The sequence below is a fragment of the Girardinichthys multiradiatus genome, chromosome Y, assembly GCF_021462225.1.
Source record: "Girardinichthys multiradiatus isolate DD_20200921_A chromosome Y, DD_fGirMul_XY1, whole genome shotgun sequence".
Taxonomy (NCBI): Eukaryota; Metazoa; Chordata; class Actinopteri; order Cyprinodontiformes; family Goodeidae; genus Girardinichthys; species Girardinichthys multiradiatus.
The window spans coordinates 13,578,850-13,596,684 of record NC_061818.1 but is presented as its reverse complement, the minus strand read 5'-3'; the positions used below and the strand labels follow the sequence as shown (position 1 = coordinate 13,596,684).

The following is a 17,835-nucleotide window of genomic DNA, read 5'->3' as shown; positions in this document are numbered from 1 at the left end:
TGCTGATGGCTGTGGGCAGGAAGGATCTCCTGTAGCGCTCCGTCTTACAGCAGATCTGAAGAAGCCTCTGACTGAAGACACTCTGTTGTTGTAGGACAGTCTCATGAAGAGGATGATCAGGGTTCTCCATAATGTTCTTCATTTTATTAAAAGCCATCCTTTGTACAATGATCTCCAGAGGAGTCCCCAGAACAGAGCCAGCCTTCTTTATCAGCTTGTTGAGCTTTTTGAAGTCCCTGGTTCTGATGCTGCTTCCCCAGCAGATGATGGCAGAAGAAATCAGACTTTCCACAACAGACTTATAAAAGATATGCAGCATCTTGCTGCAAACACCAAAGGACCTAAGCTTCCTCAAGAAGTACAGTCTGCTCTGTCCCTTCTTGTAGATGGCTTCACAGTTGCATCTCCACTCTAGTCTGTTGTTCAGGTGAACACCGAGGTATTTATACATCTTCACCGCCTCCACGTTTTCTCCCATGATGGAAATAGAGTTTGACCTAATTCTGTTTCTCTGTCTCTTAAAATCTACAATCATCTCCTTACTTTTATTCACGTTCAAGATGAGATGATTGTTTCTACACCAAAGCAGTCCACCGGTGCTCTATACTCAGCTTCTTGTCCATCTCTGATCCACCCTAGGACTATAGAATTATCCGAGTATTTCTACAGATGACAGGAGTCTGTCTTGTACTGGAAGTCTGAGGTGTACAGAGTGAAAAGGAATGGTGAGAGTACAGTCCCCTGTGGTGCTCCTGTGCTGTTGACTACCTGGTTAGACTCATAACCCTTCAGTCTCACAAACTGTGGTCTGTTTGCCAGGTAGTCTTTGATCCAGGAGATTGTTGAGGCCTCCACCTGAGTGTTCTGGAGTTTCTGACAAAGTAAATCAAGTTGAATTGTGTTAAATGTTCTGGAGAAATCAAAGAACATGATCCTCACAGTGCTGCTGGCTTTGTCCAGATGACAGTGGGTTTGTTGAAGCAGGTGTATGATGGTATCTTCAACTCCAACTCCACAGCGATAAGCAAACTGAAGGGGGTCCTGATGGTTTACTGTTTGCTTACTCAGGTGGGCCAACATCTCTCATCTGCATCTTCACCTGACTTCTAGAAACACGCAAAGGGATGTGTTGAATTTGGTGAAGATAAACGTGTAGAAGCAGAAGGATTCATGGCTGAGGTGGAAGATAAAACATTTGAGGTGTGACAGGGAAGCTGTGTGTTTGACTGTGAGCAGGAGAGGAGGATGCTGAGCTTGTTTCTGAACTGAACCTATTAAAGAATGTGTTCAGTTCAGTGGCTCTGTCCAGACCTCCATCTGTCTGATCCTCCTTCAGATGAAGCCTGTGATTTTCTTCATCCCTGACCACACATCTCTGATATTGTTTAGCTGGAGCTTGCTCTCCAGCTTTTTTCTGTACACGTCCTTGCTGTCCGTTGTCTTCACTTAACGTTACTTCTGCATTCTCCTCAATAATTCCCTGTCTCCCTCTCTGAAGGCTCTTTTTTCTTGTTAAGCAGGTCCTTCAGGGCACTGGTGATCCAGGGTTTGTTATTGGGGAACCATCTCACCATTCTGGTGGGGATGATGTTATCGAAATAGAAGTTTAGTCAGTGATATACTCAGTCATGGCATTGACGTCCTCTCCATGTGGCTGGCACAGTGGATCCGAGTCCATAGCTTAAAGCAACCTTGCAGGGCTTCTTCAAGTTCCTGTGACTATCTTCTCACAGGTCTCTTCATTACAGGTTGCCTCTGAACAATTATTTGAAGCAGAGAAAAACAAGATTGTGATCTGATTTGCCTAGAGGAGGTCTTGCTTTAGAGATGTATGATTCCTTGACATTTGCATGAAAATAAATCCAACGTTTTGTTTTCTCTGGTAGAAGAGCTGACAAACTGTTGAAACGTTGGAAGTTCGTGTGTATGTGAGGTGTGATTAAGATCCTTCGATACTGCCACAAACACATTGAGGAGTTTTGTCTGTAGCTTAGCAAGAACTGAGCTGATGACATCATATGCAGCTGATGGTGGAATGTAAGCCATTGTCAAAATGACACTGGTAAACTCTCTGACTAAATAATATGGGTAGAATCTTACTGCTAACAGGTTTATTTCTGGTTTATTTTCTTAAATTATTTCATTAATTAAATTCAAACAGTGAATCATACAGTGTAGTGATTCATTACACACGAAGTAATATATTTCAAGCATTATTTCTGGTATTTTTAATAGTATGCTTTACAACTAATAAAAACAAAAATTATGTTACTCAGAAAATAAGATAATCATAGAACCACTAAAAATGTATGTACAGAAATGTTAAGTCATGGCTATGTTATGTCCTGCATAGTCATGGGGAAGATTTCTGATTTGACAATTTTCTAGAAGACAGTCACTCACACCACTGACAGGGAGGGTACGCCACAAAAAGTCATCGTAAACTAAGCTGGCTGGCAGAATGTTGTATCTAAGCATATTAATGGAATGTTGAGTGAAAGGAAAAAGTGTTGTTCAAAAGGTTTACAAGTAAAAGGGATAACAGCAGCCTTGAAAATATTGTGATGCATAGCCTTTTGTGACCAGACCCAGTCCATATGGTAGCCCACTACTATTATGCTCACACTGGATGGTTACTAACTGGACCTGGGCTCACAAATGGGCTTCTTTTAATGGGACCTGTGATCGTTACTATCCAGGGCCCAACTTCTTTAAAATGATCAAATTTCATTCTGAAGGATCTTATTTTGAGCCTAGCAGTTCTAAAAACTACATGGTGGTAAATAGGTTCCATTTTACAGATTTTCAAATACTAATGTTTGCTGCAAAACTGCTGCTTCACCTGCTACTAATACCGAAAATGATCACCATACAGCCCCATCATGCACAAACCTGTGGTTAACCGTTACCATCACTCTAGTCAACACCAGAGTAAGGAAGTAAAAGAAAATTCCCATCACTCAGCAGTTAGAACGAGGAAACTTGTTTGTAGTTGGTAATGTAGTGTGAATTCAGACTGCAAGCAATGCCATTGTACTGGCCGTCACATAACCATCAACAGTGATAAAAGCAGAATATGGCATTTGCTTATTTTAAGAATGGTGCATCTTGTACAATCAGATGGAAATGAACCAAAGCAACAACTCTGGCCATTGTAAAATGATTTAAACGTTTCCTGCTTATGGATCCAGTGCAACTTAAGGAATAACTAAAGGAATTAATCAACTGTATAATTCTAAAGCTGTTCATCATCTATTATTCATCAGTTGACACACAAAAAAGGATTTATTAGCTTTTAAACGGAGTAAAGAAGTAATGTCATCTGCTGGAGTGAAGGTGTAATGCTGTTTTTTTTTCACAACTTCCCCATACGTCAGTAGGCTGATTTAAATAAATGGTCTGTGGTAATGGAAAAGGAAAAACATGATTCCATGGGATTCCTATTACCTGGGTAAAACAAATCCTGGGGCTTTTGGTGGAAACGGGGCTCACATCACAATTTCCTTCAATTTTGCCATCCAAGGCAGTATCCATCATTATTTGGGGGTTATCTCAGTCAAGGTTTGGCTCAGACATTTAAAGGTCAATCCCTTGCAACTTAAATTATTTAAATATCCATGTCAAAATGTGTCATAAGTCATTCATCTGCCATAATGTTTACAGAAAGATTCTTGTGATGACAACCCAAATTCACACAAAGCAGAATTCCAGGTTTTCTCTTAACTGCACTTTTTATGTATCATGTTAAATCCTGTTGGGGAAATTTACACATCATTACCCAGCTGTGCTTTCATTCTCACTGTGCATTTATAAAAAAACAACACTGGATATTATCTGTATTTTCATCTGTTCAACCTAACCGTAAGGAACTCTGGTATTAAGGCATCATATGTTTACATCTGTGATGAGTTAAAAAATTATCATACAAGCTTCAGTAAAAGGAAGCTACACATCATTTGAGAAGAAATGTTTTTCTTGATATTACTGCTGAAATAATGAAAAATAATTCCAGATTTATCCACAATGGCATTTAGAGGCCATAATAAACATCTGTTTTCATATTTTTACTGTTCCTTGAAATAAATCCAATTCGTTTTTAAACTTAAGAGCAAAGTCGGCAAAATCCATAGCAACACGGGCAATAAGCAGGAGGTGATAATTAAAACATTAAGTTATGCACAAGTTTCTTTGGTCTGTGAAAAATTAAATTTTAACACCACTGACAGTGGTGAAATAAAACGATAAAACCTGCATAATATGAGCTACATTTAAATTTTCTTTGGGATTAATAAATTATTTCTGAAGTAAATTGACTTATGCAGAGAAATGAATAAATAAAATGAAATTGATCTAATCATTACTGGAAAAGAAGTAGAAGCAAATCAGTCTTTTAAGTTTTATTAAGTTTCATATACATCAATATTTCTTCAGCTGTAATACAAAAAAACCAAGTCAAAATCTGATGATTTTTTATAAACAGGGCAGGAACCTTGAAATACATATTTTCGTTGTTTTCAGTCACTACTGCAAAGCAAGTCATTTACAATAGCTTATTACCGTACTCTCAGTAGAATATTTATATACGTTTAACCAAGAAGACGACTGATGTCCACATATTTAGTACTTAAACTCTTTCATGCCACTTCAGAATTAACAATGAGTGGAAATGCACAAGGAAAAACATTGTTCCACTGCGACATCTGAATTCAGACACAAAACTCTTGAAACATGATGCTTGCTAATTGAGCAGACACATGAAGTGCCAGAGGATGTCTTTTTACAACGTATGGGAGAGGGTGGGGGAGGAGTAAAAAAAAAATTAGTACATGGAAATGTGAGTTTTCTCCGAGGTAAACTTCCTTCCGATTTGCCTCAGTTCTCACCTCTCTGCGCTGGCCTGCTTGTGAGGATAGGGTCCTGAGAGGTGCCCCCTTGCACCCCAAATGGGCAGAGGGCAGCTCAGCCTTAAGGATCCTGTTAAAGCGGCGGTGCTGGCTGACCCAGTCACGCGGCGGGGCGTCACAGAGTCACAGTTCAGAAAAGCCAGATTCTTGGCAAGTGCATTGTGTTTGCGAAACGTGTGATCCTGTCTAAGAGGCTGAAGACTGAAACTTGTTGTTATGAGACCTAAAGGATGTGGAGAAAGGGGAAGAGTTGAGAGCTCTTCAGTTTCTTTATTGCTGCAGATATGAAAGATCATCTAACAGACAGAAGAAACAAAGAGGTAAGCTTAAGGTTGTGCAACCATGTTGGTGGAAATGACTTTATTAGTGACGAAATCTGCAAACGGAGGGTTACCTTGTGATTTAGGGAACAGGAAGACACACTTCTCACTCTTCAGACCATTTTAGACTGATAAAACATTACTAATCTAAAATTATATTTTTCTTTTTATTAAAAGGGTCATATACAGTCAGACATATCTCACAACCACTGTACATCATAAAACGTAGATAACATTCAGATGAAGTCAAACCGAAGGTGAAGTAACATACAAAACATTTCATAAATATACCTTTATAATAAAATATGCACCTTTTTATACTTTAGTCAACACCTTCAACATGTCCAATTCAACTGAGATGTTTAAACAGAAATAAATACAAGATTGGAAGTAAACTGCATTTAAAACAATACATAGAAAGCTTGGCTGATCAGAAAGGCCAGTATCCTAATGTGCTGTGAAAGAGAACATGATATCAACATGACTGCCAGTTTGCCATCTTTCCTGTTATAATTACAACTTCTTCCTTCAGAAAAAAAACTCAAAACAAAGCAACAAAAGAGCGTATTTTGGTGGTTGTGTGTCTGTGAGGTTTATCTTGAGATTTTGCTGTTTTGGAAACGCATAATTTTTATTTCAGTGTCAACAGAGACCCCAGCATCCAGTCCAGACTCCAGCTAGACTGGCACACTTAAGAATCTGACAATCTGCAAGAAACAAAAAGAAGATGGGATGGCTTAAATCACAGGCATGCAGCACAGGTGGACACACACACAAATGCAAAATGTGGTATGCTACAGAGATGCTACATGCCTCCATGGGCAATGTTGAGACAGTAATGCCATTGATATATATTACTGGACGGGACATCGCCTATTATCCGCTATACATGGGGACGTGTGCACATAGAGGCAATTACATTGAGTCATGTCAACGAAACCATGCTGTTCTGATGTGGGATGAGCATCTGTCACAGATATGATCAAAGAGTCCTTATTTCTTATCTGATTTTTATAAATGTAGCTCAAATTGAGGCTTAGAACATTGCTGATGTTATGATACATAGAAATAAGTACTCTCCCTAAACATAAACCTGTAAGCAGTGTGGGAACCTTGTAATGTAGTATTGACAGGTATACCTACTGTGCTATAAAGATTATTATGCTGTAAATTGATTTTTAACAACTCAAGCTGCATAGTTGTTATTATTGTGTCACAGTTTGTTGGTTTCTGGCCTTGACGCTGGAATTTTGAAACTGATTTATTAAAAGAGGGTTCATAGGGCAGACTGGCCTTCAGGAGCACTAGGACCGCTCAGCTACCCCTGAGAGGCAGCACCAAAGGCTCGGTTCTGGTTGTGTTTGATTTTTTTAAATAAACAATCCATGCCGTTCATGCGGCTCACTCGGGTATCTGCCTCCCTAAAACTCCCAGACGCCACCTCCTTTCTTTTTTTGAGGCTGTCTGTCACAGCAGCACAGAGACAGAGACAGCCATTAGAGGAGAGGAGGAGCAGAGAGGGAGAGGATAAAAGATAAGCAAGCAATGGCCGCTAATGCGGCAAAGTGCTGTGAATTAATGTTTGTTCGTAAGGGAGCATATAAGACATTAAGCATAAAAACTAGTGGTGAAGAGTGAAAACATAGCATAGCCTATCCAGCACAACTAGCTTAGTACTGTGGGGAACCTAAAGGGTCAAATCAAACTTAATTAAACTAAAGTTTTTACAAAGGATAATGCAAATTTTAGAATATGTTTAATGAAGAGAATATGGAAAAAAATATTTGTTTCATCCAAAAATATCCAGGAATTCATGCTGCGTTTCATTTGGACTTGGAAGTAGGAATTTCCGACCTCCGAGTAGGAAACTTCAATTGGAACGCCCCCGAAAGTTGGAATTACAAGTCGGAAAGTTGGGACGACACGACCATACCCGACTTCCACATTCAAGATATTCGTTAGTCATAAAACGTTCATACTGTGACTGTTTTTAGCAGTTCTTTATTATTTATGCAACATTTAGTCAATCGTACACATAATACTTTTCAGTGTTTATATGCAGGAAATACTGCGTAGAACAGTGGTTATTATCATCGTTGTCGTAAGATTGCTGCTACAGTTGCCAGTGATACGCACAAAAACTGGAAGGCTACGTAAACTCCCGACTTCCGAGGTTAATGGAACGCAGCCTCAGATTCTGTGTACCTGTCATAAACTCCACTAATAAAGACGGATTCTTCATAAAATGAAGAACATTATGGAGAACCCTGAGCATCCTCTTCATGAGACTGTTGTCTTCAGTCAGAGGCTTCTTCAGATCTGCTGTAAGACGGACCTCTAGAGGAGATCCTTCCTGCCCACAGCCATCAGCATCTACAATGGTTCTTTGAAGAAACCTTCATAATATGATCTACAACATCTAATTCCCCTTTGTGATTAATAAAGTATTTTTTAATTTGAATTGAAATGAAAGTTTATGACTATTGAAGTGTATTAAACTATTTTATTTAATCTTTATTGAATTAGGTGAAATGTTTTATTATTTTAAACACTGTACTACTTTTCATGGCATACTTGTGTTACGCAAATGACATTTCATGTCAATTATATCTCGGTCACATTCAAGTCAAACTGTCAAAATAATGTCATTTCACTCCTAGAACTTTATTGGCCTTTAAAGAGAACCCGTTCTGTGTTCTTCTGACGCTGCTTCTGCAGCAGTCCTGACTCAATGCATAGCAATGGCGCAGATATGTCATGTGGTAGTCACGTGATGTCCAATCCAGTACTAAATAGCTGTACGTACTGGGCCTCAAAAAAGTATTCATACCCCTTAAACATCTTCAAATTTGTCACATTTTAACCACAGACCTCAATGTATTTTATTAGGATTTAATGTGATAAACTAACACAGAGCTCCGTTTTATCCATCATCTGAAAATGGAATGAGTATGGTACCAAGAAATGGCTGACAACCTAAACTGACAAGCCAGGTTAGAAGAGCATTGATCAGAGAAGCAGCCAGGAGGCCCATGGGAACTCTGAAGGAGCTACAGCAATCCACATCTAAGGTGGGAGAATCTGTAGAAAGGACAACTACTAACTGTGGACTCCACGAGTTGGCCTTTATAAAAAGATGGCCAAGAAAACAGCCATATTGCTTAAAAAAACTGCTGTTTGCTACAAGCCATGGAGGGTAGACAGGAACAGAATAAAATTGGTTTATTTGACAGGGGCAGCAAATCCACCAGTTAGCATAAAGGCTATTTTCCATCTGCAGTCCTAGTCTCCGAAATTCAATCACACATTAAAAAACAGCAAGGTATGGCATGTAAAATCATTTGCTCTGGTCAAATGAGCACAAAAATGAACGTTTTCCTATATATTAGCTTCCTCTAATGCTAACAATGACCCTAAAAATACAACCAGTGCTAATTCAACAGAGTATCTGTGGTAAGACTTGAAAATGGCCATTTACAAACAACTAAATCTGACCAACCTTCAGAATTTTTTTTTGTGAAGAATGGGCAACAATTTTATTCTCAAGATGTGCAAAGAATGTAGGGACATTTATCAGGCAGCTAAATATTTATAGTTAAAAAATTGAAATCAAGTTCCTTCCATTTGACAATTATGCACTATAGTGTGTTGGTCTATGCAATAAAATCCCAATTAAATACTTGGAAATTTGTGGTTGTCACGCAACAGAATGTGAAAAAGTTCAAATGGTATGAACACTTTTCCACGACTAGTCATGACTATAACATACGCTCTAAAAGTAAACCATATTCTAATACCTAATAATACAACACTCATGCTTGTGATAAAAAAAATAAATAACAAGCAGACATAAAAACACGGATGAAGATACAAACGAATAAACATGACAGGAGTTTCTAAATCAGCAGCTTTACAGCACAAAAAAACCCAGAATCCTTAAAACATCTGATTTGCAGGAACAGCAGCACCTACCTGCTCGCCTTAAAGCCTTTCAGCTTCTGGACAAAGAAGGCTTCAAGCACCTCAGCGCACTGAAAGAAGGGCGTGTCGTTGGGGTTGTAGTAGCGACAGTTGTCAAAGATTTTGGTCACGTCTGCCACAAACTCTGTGAGCTTCAGGTAATGTCGCTTTTGTAAGCGGGTTTCCATTGTGGAAAAATCTTAGAGAGAGACAAATGAAATAAAAAGAACATACATGCAATGTCACTTTCATTGGATGTATCATACGCACACAGGTTGTAGGACAAATCTTAGTAAGTCCTACCCATTGGCTCCTTGATGACGCGGTAATAATCTGGTGCATCGTCAGGATCCACCGGTTCTAGAAAAGGCCATGCCATTTTATGAGACTGAAAAACAGAAGCACACAAAATGAATTGTTTTTAATAAAGGACACATTTAGCAAAATGAAACACATCAACATATGTTACACAGAACGGGTAAAATACTGAAAGACATGTACAGGTCCTTCTCAAAATATTAACATATTGTGATAAAGTTCATTATTTTCTATAATGTAATGATGAAAATTTAACATTCATATATTTTAGATTCATTGCACACTAACTGAAATATTTCAGGTCTTTTATTGTCTTAATACGGATGATTTTGGCATACAGCTCATGAAAACCCAAAATTCCTATCTCACAAAATTAGCATATTTCATCCGACCAATAAAAGAAAAGTGTTTTTAATACAAAAAACGTCAACCTTCAAATAATCATGTACAGTTATGCACTCAATACTTGGTCGGGAATCCTTTTGCAGAAATGACTGCTTCAATGCGGCGTGGCATGGAGGCAATCAGCCTGTGGCATTGCTGAGGTCTTATGGAGGCCCAGGATGCTTCGATAGCGGCCTTTAGCTCATCCAGAGTGTTGGGTCTTGAGTCTCTCAACGTTCTCTTCACAATATCCCACAGATTCTCTATGGGGTTCAGGTCAGGAGAGTTGGCAGGCCAATTGAGCACAGTGATACCATGATCAGTAAACCATTTACCAGTGGTTTTGGCACTGTGAGCAGGTGCCAGGTCGTGCTGAAAAATGAAATCTTCATCTCCATAAAGCTTTTCAGCAGATGGAAGCATGAAGTGCTCCAAAATCTCCTGATAGCTAGCTGCATTGACCCTGCCCTTGATAAAACACAGTGGACCAACACCAGCAGCTGACACGGCACCCCAGACCATCACTGACTGTGGGTACTTGACACTGGACTTCTGGCATTTTGGCATTTCCTTCTCCCCAGTCTTCCTCCAGACTCTGGCACCTTGATTTCCGAATGACATGCAGAATTTGCTTTCATCCGAAAAAAGTAGTTTGGACCACTGAGCAACAGTCCAGTGCTGCTTCTCTGTAGCCCAGGTCTGGGGAATGCAGCACCTGTAGCCCATTTCCTGCACACGCCTGTGATCGGTGGCTCTGGATGTTTCTACTCCAGACTCAGTCCACTGCTTCCGCAGGTCCCCCAAGGTCTGGAATCGGCCCTTCTCCACAATCTACCTCAGGGTCCGGTCACCTCTTCTCGTTGTGCAGCGTTTTCTGCCACACTTTTTCCTTCCCACAGACTTCCCACTGAGGTGCCTTGATACAGCACTCTGGGAACAGCCTATTCGTTCAGAAATGTCTTTCTGTGTCTTACCCTCTTGCTTGAGGGTGTCAATAGTGGCCTTCTGGACAGCAGTCAGGTCGGCAGTCTTACCCATGATTGGGGTTTTGAGTGATGAACCAGGCTGGGAGTTTTAAAGGCCTCAGGAATCTTTTGCAGGTGTTTAGAGTTAACTCGTTGATTCAGATGATTAGGTTCATAGCTCGTTTAGAGACCCTTTTAATGATATGCTAATTTTGTGAGATAGGAATTTTGGGTTTTCATGAGCTGTATGCCAAAATCATCCGTATTAAGACAATAAAAGACCTGAAATATTTCAGTTAGTGTGCAATGAATCTAAAATATATGAATGTTAAATTTTCATCATGACATTATGGAAAATAATGAACTTTATCACAATATGCTAATATTTTGAGAAGGACCTGTAGTACAAAGTATTTCCATTATGATTGAAACAGGCTCCACCATCTTTTGTGAACAAAAGGTTTAAATATCTGATCTGCTAAAATCGAATTAAATATAAAACTGATCACTATAAGATGTGTGGCATCATTTTAAACCCAGCTTTCAAAAATAAAAATAGAAAGGGCTCTTCAGCCCCCACAAGTCCTCTATATTCCCAAAAGCCAGGACTCCACGCAGGTCTAGTCAAGGTCTTCCACACCAAACTTGGTCATCCATGTCTTTATGGACCTTCTTTGTGCACTAGTCATATTAGAACTGAAGGGGCCATCATCAAACTGTTCTAACAGAGATAGGAGCATGAAATTGTCCCAACTCCTGAAAATTGGCATCCTCACGGTGCCACCCTGGAATTTGTTGAGATTCTGAGAGCGACCCATTCTTTCACAAACGGAGGTGGTTGAAACACCAGAATTCAATGATCTGGATGCGTGAGAAAATACTTTTGGCAATGGTAAGGTCCAGTTGGTACAGAAGGAGGTCGTTTATGTTAAAAAATATTCCAATTTAGTCATTTATCCAGATTCAATCAGCAGGGGAGAAATGTATCCAGTAACACAGGAAGCTCCAGAGTGACACAAGAAAAAAAGCCAATAAAGCCAAAATCTCAGATTAGGTCACAGAGGTAAAATTTTAAAACATACATAAAATTCTTTAAACTTTATAGAAAAGCTGTTTTACAGAAATTAAACATTAATTACTGATTTTTAACTGTGGGTACATAAAAGGGCCATGAATAAAAATCACTTCCTGTTTCATTGGAAACATCTCAGTTTCTGAAATTAGTTTTAAATGAGGAAACTTGCAACTGACACTCTTGCTGTGGGTCCAAAAATTCAAAATCACAAACGCTGAAGTGATTATACTTAGGAATTAGAAGTAACAACCTGTCCCTGCTGAAGAAAAGCATCCTACCACAGCATGATGCTGCCACCACCATGTTTTTAATACTGGGGCTTTCACTGAATACAGAAATTCAATCACACACAAGTGGACTCTGTTAATTTAGTTGACCACTGATAAGCGTCTGGATGGACTAGATTTTATTTCACGGTATTAGATTAAAGGGGGCATGCCACACTTTTGATGTCAAAAACAACCCATCCTTTTCTTTCCATCGTACAAAGTTTGCACGATTTGGTGTTGGTGCATTACATAAAATCCCAATAAAATGTTTTTCCACCACACACTATAAGGTGTGTGGTGGAAAAATGAAAAATTTGGTTGAATTCAGAGTTCAGGTCATATTTTGGAGTCACTCAGCTGGCAGAGTTCTGTTTTTTTTAGTTGACTGAAGTTAAAGAAATAATTGAAAATTAATTTCGGCATCTTTTTTAAAATAAAAAAGAAGTTCCATTATGTTTAACAATATAAGTTCAGGCACCCAAACCTGCTGCATTTTCCAAATCATCACAGAGTTCATACCTGTAATGCACGTAATATTCTCTTCAGACCCTCATAGTCCCTGTCGGTGAGCGGTGACAGGACCGTCATCGCGTCTTCTGTCGACTGACACTGCGGACAAACGTACACGTCGATGTGATTGGCTTCGCTCTGCAGGATGCCCACACAGCGCCCGTGGTACCAGTTCTGGCAGCGATCACACCCTATATAAAACCTGTGGGTGAAGATTAGATGGTGGATAAATCAAAACAATGGACGTGACATAGTTAAGAGTTCCAACAGAAGACATCTATAATATGTATATAGAGCCTTACTGGGTGTCGTCATAAGGCGTCCGACAAATGCAGTACAGTTCCTCGCTGCTTTGTCCCTCCTGACCACGTTTACAGTCGTTACACACAAAGTCCTCCAACTTTTTGGCCTCTTTTTCTGTGATTCCTACACAGGCACCGTGAAACCAGTTGGAGCAAAGATCACACCCAATGTAGAACCTGTGAGAGAAGAGAAATTTATTTTTACAACAGTGACTCCAGGCCCTATGATTCCTTGCACAGATTATAGAACTTTAACCAAACTAGTGGAGGCCGTTGAAGCTCACTTAGACTCGTCATACGGCGTTTTGCAGATACAGTACAGTTTGGTGTCCTTCTTATGATCCTTTGAGGTAGAAGACAGCTTTTTCTTCTTTTTCTTGTGTTTTAGTGAGCTGGAATCTCGTTCCGGATCCCCGTCCTGATCCTTGTCCTTGTCTCGATCTCTATCCTGAAGCCTGTCCCGCTCTCTGTCTTTTTCTCTGTCTCTGTGTCGGTCTCTGTCCTTGTCCCTGTCCCGTTTCTTGTTCTTCTCGTGATGCCTGTCTCTATCTCTGCTTTTGTCTTTGTCCCTCTCGTCTTCTCTCTTCCGTTTATGGGACGAGGACGTTGAAGAGTGGGAGCTGTGAGAGGAATGTGAGGAGTGAGTAAGGTGGGACGAGAGAGAGGAAGCTGCCTTGACCGTTGCTGCAGCAGCCTGGGTAATGGCAGCGCGGGCTTTCTCCCTTTCTTTCTGTAGCCTGGCTAAATCCCGCCTCAGCTCCTCCTGAGAAGACAAACAGTTTTTTAGAGCCTGAGATCTCAACTTCTAAATACAGTGCATTAAAATACTGGTAAGGTAGCAGTAAATCTAACCTGTACTTGCAGCTGCAGCTCCTTGTCCAGCAGGGCCCTCTTTTTCAGGATTTCAGCCTTCAGTTGCTCTTTGTGCTTATACAGCAGCGCAGTCAGTTTGGTGGCGTTCTGTTTGGAGCGTTTCTGCTCAACCACCTCCTCCTTCTTTCTTTTCTTAGCGGCCTGCTTCTCATCCTTCTCAATCTTGTCCAGGATGAACTTCATCACCTGGTTGCACACGATCATTCTGAAGAAAGAGAAAAAAACTTTAGGAACCTTCTTGTTCCCAGAATGCCATTCACACATGCAGACGTGAACAAATTTGTTGAAACATCTGAAAAAAAAAAAAAAGGAATTCACCTTGTTTTGCACTAGATTTTTTTAGTTGGAAGAAAAATGTCTTTTTAAGAAATAAAAAACTAAATATCATATGTGTTGTTAATTACAGAGCAGCACCAAGTCATCTGCTATAATATAGGGGATGGAGCAAACTTAGAGACGGATCTTTGACCATTCCGCTTTGCTCGAGAGTTCTGGGTCTTTTCAGTTCACCCAACAGCTCTCCTGACGGATTCAGGTCCAGGGACGGAGATTTTTCCATGAAAGAAGGTCAATTCTGGTGAAACATTTCTGTGTTGACCTGAGCGTCTCAGGAACAAGCCCTCCAGATGGGTTTGGTGTGATAAAAAGAATGACATCTCATGCCCACTGTGAAGTATAGTGGAGGATGTCCAATGCTGTGGGCCATCTTTGTGTCTAGTCGTTAATTCTACCGACAATCTGTGGTCAGAGCCTGAAAGGATGAGAGCCAAAGAGTGGACATGGGTCTCTGGAAGATCTAGAGAGATTGTGCAAAGCCAAACAGTCAAAGATCCCTCTCTCTGTATGCTCCAAGCCTGTGAAAAGCTGTATGAGAAAGGAGGTAAAATGAGGTTTTCTAAAGTATTGACAACTGAGATACAAACATTGAGTAATTTGGGTGAAACAATTATTTCTTAAATTGTTTCTTTTCCCCTCAAGGCTTCATACACATCTTTATCACACCTGTCAGATCCAAGTATATGAGCAGTTTCTGGTTTAAAGTGTGGATGGGCTCACAAATAATAATATTTAGCTCATAAATAACGGTCCAACCTCTGGTTTTCCTCCCGCTCTGCTGCAGCCAGGGTCTTTCTCTGTTTTAGCTGTTCTGCTGAAGTGTTTTGCTTTACCGCCACCTGACAAGGAAAATGTTACCCATTAACATCTAACACATCTAAAGAGTTAATGTATAATAAAAACATCAATAACTGTTATGTCTTGGAGTCTCACCTGCTTCTGAATGCCGTCCTTAGGACCAATAACCTGCAGATTTTGCTCTTTGGGTTCCCTTTTAGCCTCATTATGTTTCTTCTTCTTTGGTGGTTGTTGTAGTTGCTGCTGCATTCTCTGAAGCTGCTCTTGAATACTTGCTGGTGCCTGTATGGTCACCATGTTCTGGATCTGGTGGGCTTGAATCTGGGCCCCTGCCTGCTGGATCTGGATAGGCAGCTGCAGCTTGATTTGCTGGGGAACCGGGCCCCCCTGCTGCTGGGCCTGCGCCTGGATCTGGGCCTGGATCTGGGCAGCGACATGAGGTGGCAGGGCAGAGAGGAGCTGGACTGGTTGCTGAAGACCTGAAACAGTGATGAGCTGATGTCTGATTGGAGACTGGACCTGAAGCTGAGGCTGCGCTTGCACTTGAGATTGGTTCTGATGTTGGAACTGGACCTGGAGTTTTGCCTGGACCGTGCCATGGGGCTGGACCTGCAGCGGTTGTGGGGCTTGGGTTTGTTGTGGTGACTGGATCGAAAACTGAGGTTGTGTTTGGACTTGGGTTTGAATGTGGGACTGAACATGGCCGTGGGGCTGCTGTGAAATCTGAGCATGAATCTGGCTTTGCTGCTGGATCTGAAGCTGGGGCTGGAGTTGGGTTTGGATCTGGGGCTGAGGTTGAAGCTGAGCTTGGGCTTGAGATTGTGCCTGAGGCTGAGACTGAATCAGAGGCTGTTGCGTAGTTTGAGTTTGTGTTTGAAATGAAGCTTGAACCTGGGGGTGGTACTGAGGTTGTGCCCTGGCCTGGAGCTGCGTAGAGGACTGGACCTGAGTAAGGGGTTGCACTTGGGGTTGAGGTGATTGTTGTGTTTGTGGCTGTATTTGTGCCTGTGGTTGAAACTGAACTCTGATCTGGGGCTGAACTTGAGCTTGCACTTGGGGGTGGGTTTGAGGCTGGATGTGTGGCATTTGCTGGACTTGTCTGCAGGTGTGGAGCTGTGCGGGTCTTACAGTGGACACAACAGAGGAAACTGGCAATCCCTTCATATTAACCTGCACTGTTGATGCCGCCACACGAGACACCTGCTGCATTGATACAATGGCAGGATGCTGGACCAGTACTTGAGAGTGTGGAGTCTGAGATGTCTGAGGCAAAGGAGCGATGGGAGAATGGATGGAGACAGGTGCAGGAGCAGAGGCAGGTACAGACGCCATAGCAGGGGGTGTAACTGGAGTTGCAGCCTGCTGAACTGTCTGACCTGGAGCCTGAGAAGAAGACGAAGTCCAGTTTTTGGACTGAGCTGCCCTCGGTTCTATCAGAGCTACAAAAGGAGAGAAACGTTAAGGGATGCAACCTGAACAATACTCTTAAAACAAAAACAGCACAATGATGAGCAGGAGTTTAGTTCTTTACCTGGCACTGAAGGTATGGTAGAGGTGGCTGTGACCGGTGTGACCACAGCATTCGCCATAGCTGCATGAAAGGGCACAGAACGTGCAGCTGGTATTTGGGTTGGAGCTTTGGCTGGGGAAGGGATGCAAACTTGGGTGGACACAACAGCTACAAGTGGAGCAGAGACAGGTGCAAGGGCCGGTGTTGGTATTTGGACAGGTGAAGGTAGTGAAGCGGAAACAGGAATCTGGGCTGAGGCTTGGGTGGCTGGTCTGGCTGGCACAGGTGACAAAGCAGGCACAGGGGTAGAGGTCTGCATCTGGAGGTGGGTTGAGGTTGAGCCTGGTGCTGCACAGACAGACTGGGACTGGACTTGGGTATGTCCTGGAACAGGAGGCAAACTTGCAGTTTGGTTTTGTGCAGGAGGTGAACCTGTTGTAAGTGTGGAGATCAGGGTTTGGGGGACAGCTTGAATATGTGTAGGGGTGGAGGGGAGGCCTTGCTTATAAATCACACTTATATTTTGTGTCGAGTCACTGAAAGAGGTGACCACTTGAGGTTCTGCAACAATTGGTGGTTGTGTGGAGGTTAACACCTGTGTAGAAGGTTGTGTTCTAGAAGGTGCAGGAGAAGACATGTGCAAACGTGAAGGGATGGCTGAAGCAGCTGAAATGTGTGCTTGTGGAGAAGCCTGAGCTGACGCAGCTAGTTGTGAAGCAGTCACGGTGGATCTGACTTGGGTCTGAACAGGAACAGAAGCTGGGCCGGGGGCACATGTGGGCTTTGGTGAGGGGCTTGCAACACGCATAGGAGCAGGAAGAGGTGCGGCCATTTGAGCTTGGGCTAAGGCTGATGGAGTTGTCTGGACGTGCGCTGCGGCTGGTCCTTGAGTTGGAATAGGAATCTGGTTTTGAGGGCTTAGAGTTGTAGCGGGTTTCGCAGGGGTATCATTCAGGGGAGCTGAAGTTGAAGGTGTTGACGACGGGGCCACAGGAGTGAAGAGGAAGCGCTGGACCTGTCCATTGGGCATGGCTGCCTGCATTAGCTGCTGACCAGGGCCAGGGATGACCGTGACACCCTGTGGGATGATTTGAAGTTGTCCCTGGGTCTGGTCTTGACCCTGGATCACTACTGTCAGGCCTGGGTTCCCCCCCTGCAAAGGTTCAAAGAAATAAGTCACAGTGCCGGTCAAAATTGCGAGATCCTGCAGAAGACCCCCAGAGTTATATTTCACAAGATTCCATACAAGTATTGCGAGATCCTGTGCTACTTTCGAAACATATGACCTCCTCTGTAAAATAATAATTAATT

The 17,835-nt window shown here is 41.8% G+C and overlaps 1 protein-coding gene across 1 annotated transcript in view; it reads right to left on the bottom strand.

Annotated features, from left to right (window-relative positions):
* Window positions 1-4,382: 4,382 nt before the first annotated feature.
* Window positions 4,383-17,835, bottom strand: part of LOC124864342 (nucleosome-remodeling factor subunit BPTF-like) — a 34,611-nt gene continuing 21,158 nt past the window's right edge. Inside the window, exons 23-32 of the mRNA XM_047359105.1 lie at window positions 16,546-17,677; window positions 15,150-16,453; window positions 14,973-15,055; window positions 13,860-14,085; window positions 13,292-13,770; window positions 13,008-13,184; window positions 12,715-12,907; window positions 9,488-9,572; window positions 9,197-9,383; window positions 4,383-5,127 (exon numbers count right to left, since the gene is read on the bottom strand). Coding sequence (XP_047215061.1) covers window positions 5,091-5,127; window positions 9,197-9,383; window positions 9,488-9,572; window positions 12,715-12,907; window positions 13,008-13,184; window positions 13,292-13,770; window positions 13,860-14,085; window positions 14,973-15,055; window positions 15,150-16,453; window positions 16,546-17,677 — 3,903 coding nt within the window. The 3' untranslated portion in view covers window positions 4,383-5,090. The remainder of the gene's footprint in view (window positions 5,128-9,196; window positions 9,384-9,487; window positions 9,573-12,714; window positions 12,908-13,007; window positions 13,185-13,291; window positions 13,771-13,859; window positions 14,086-14,972; window positions 15,056-15,149; window positions 16,454-16,545; window positions 17,678-17,835) is intronic.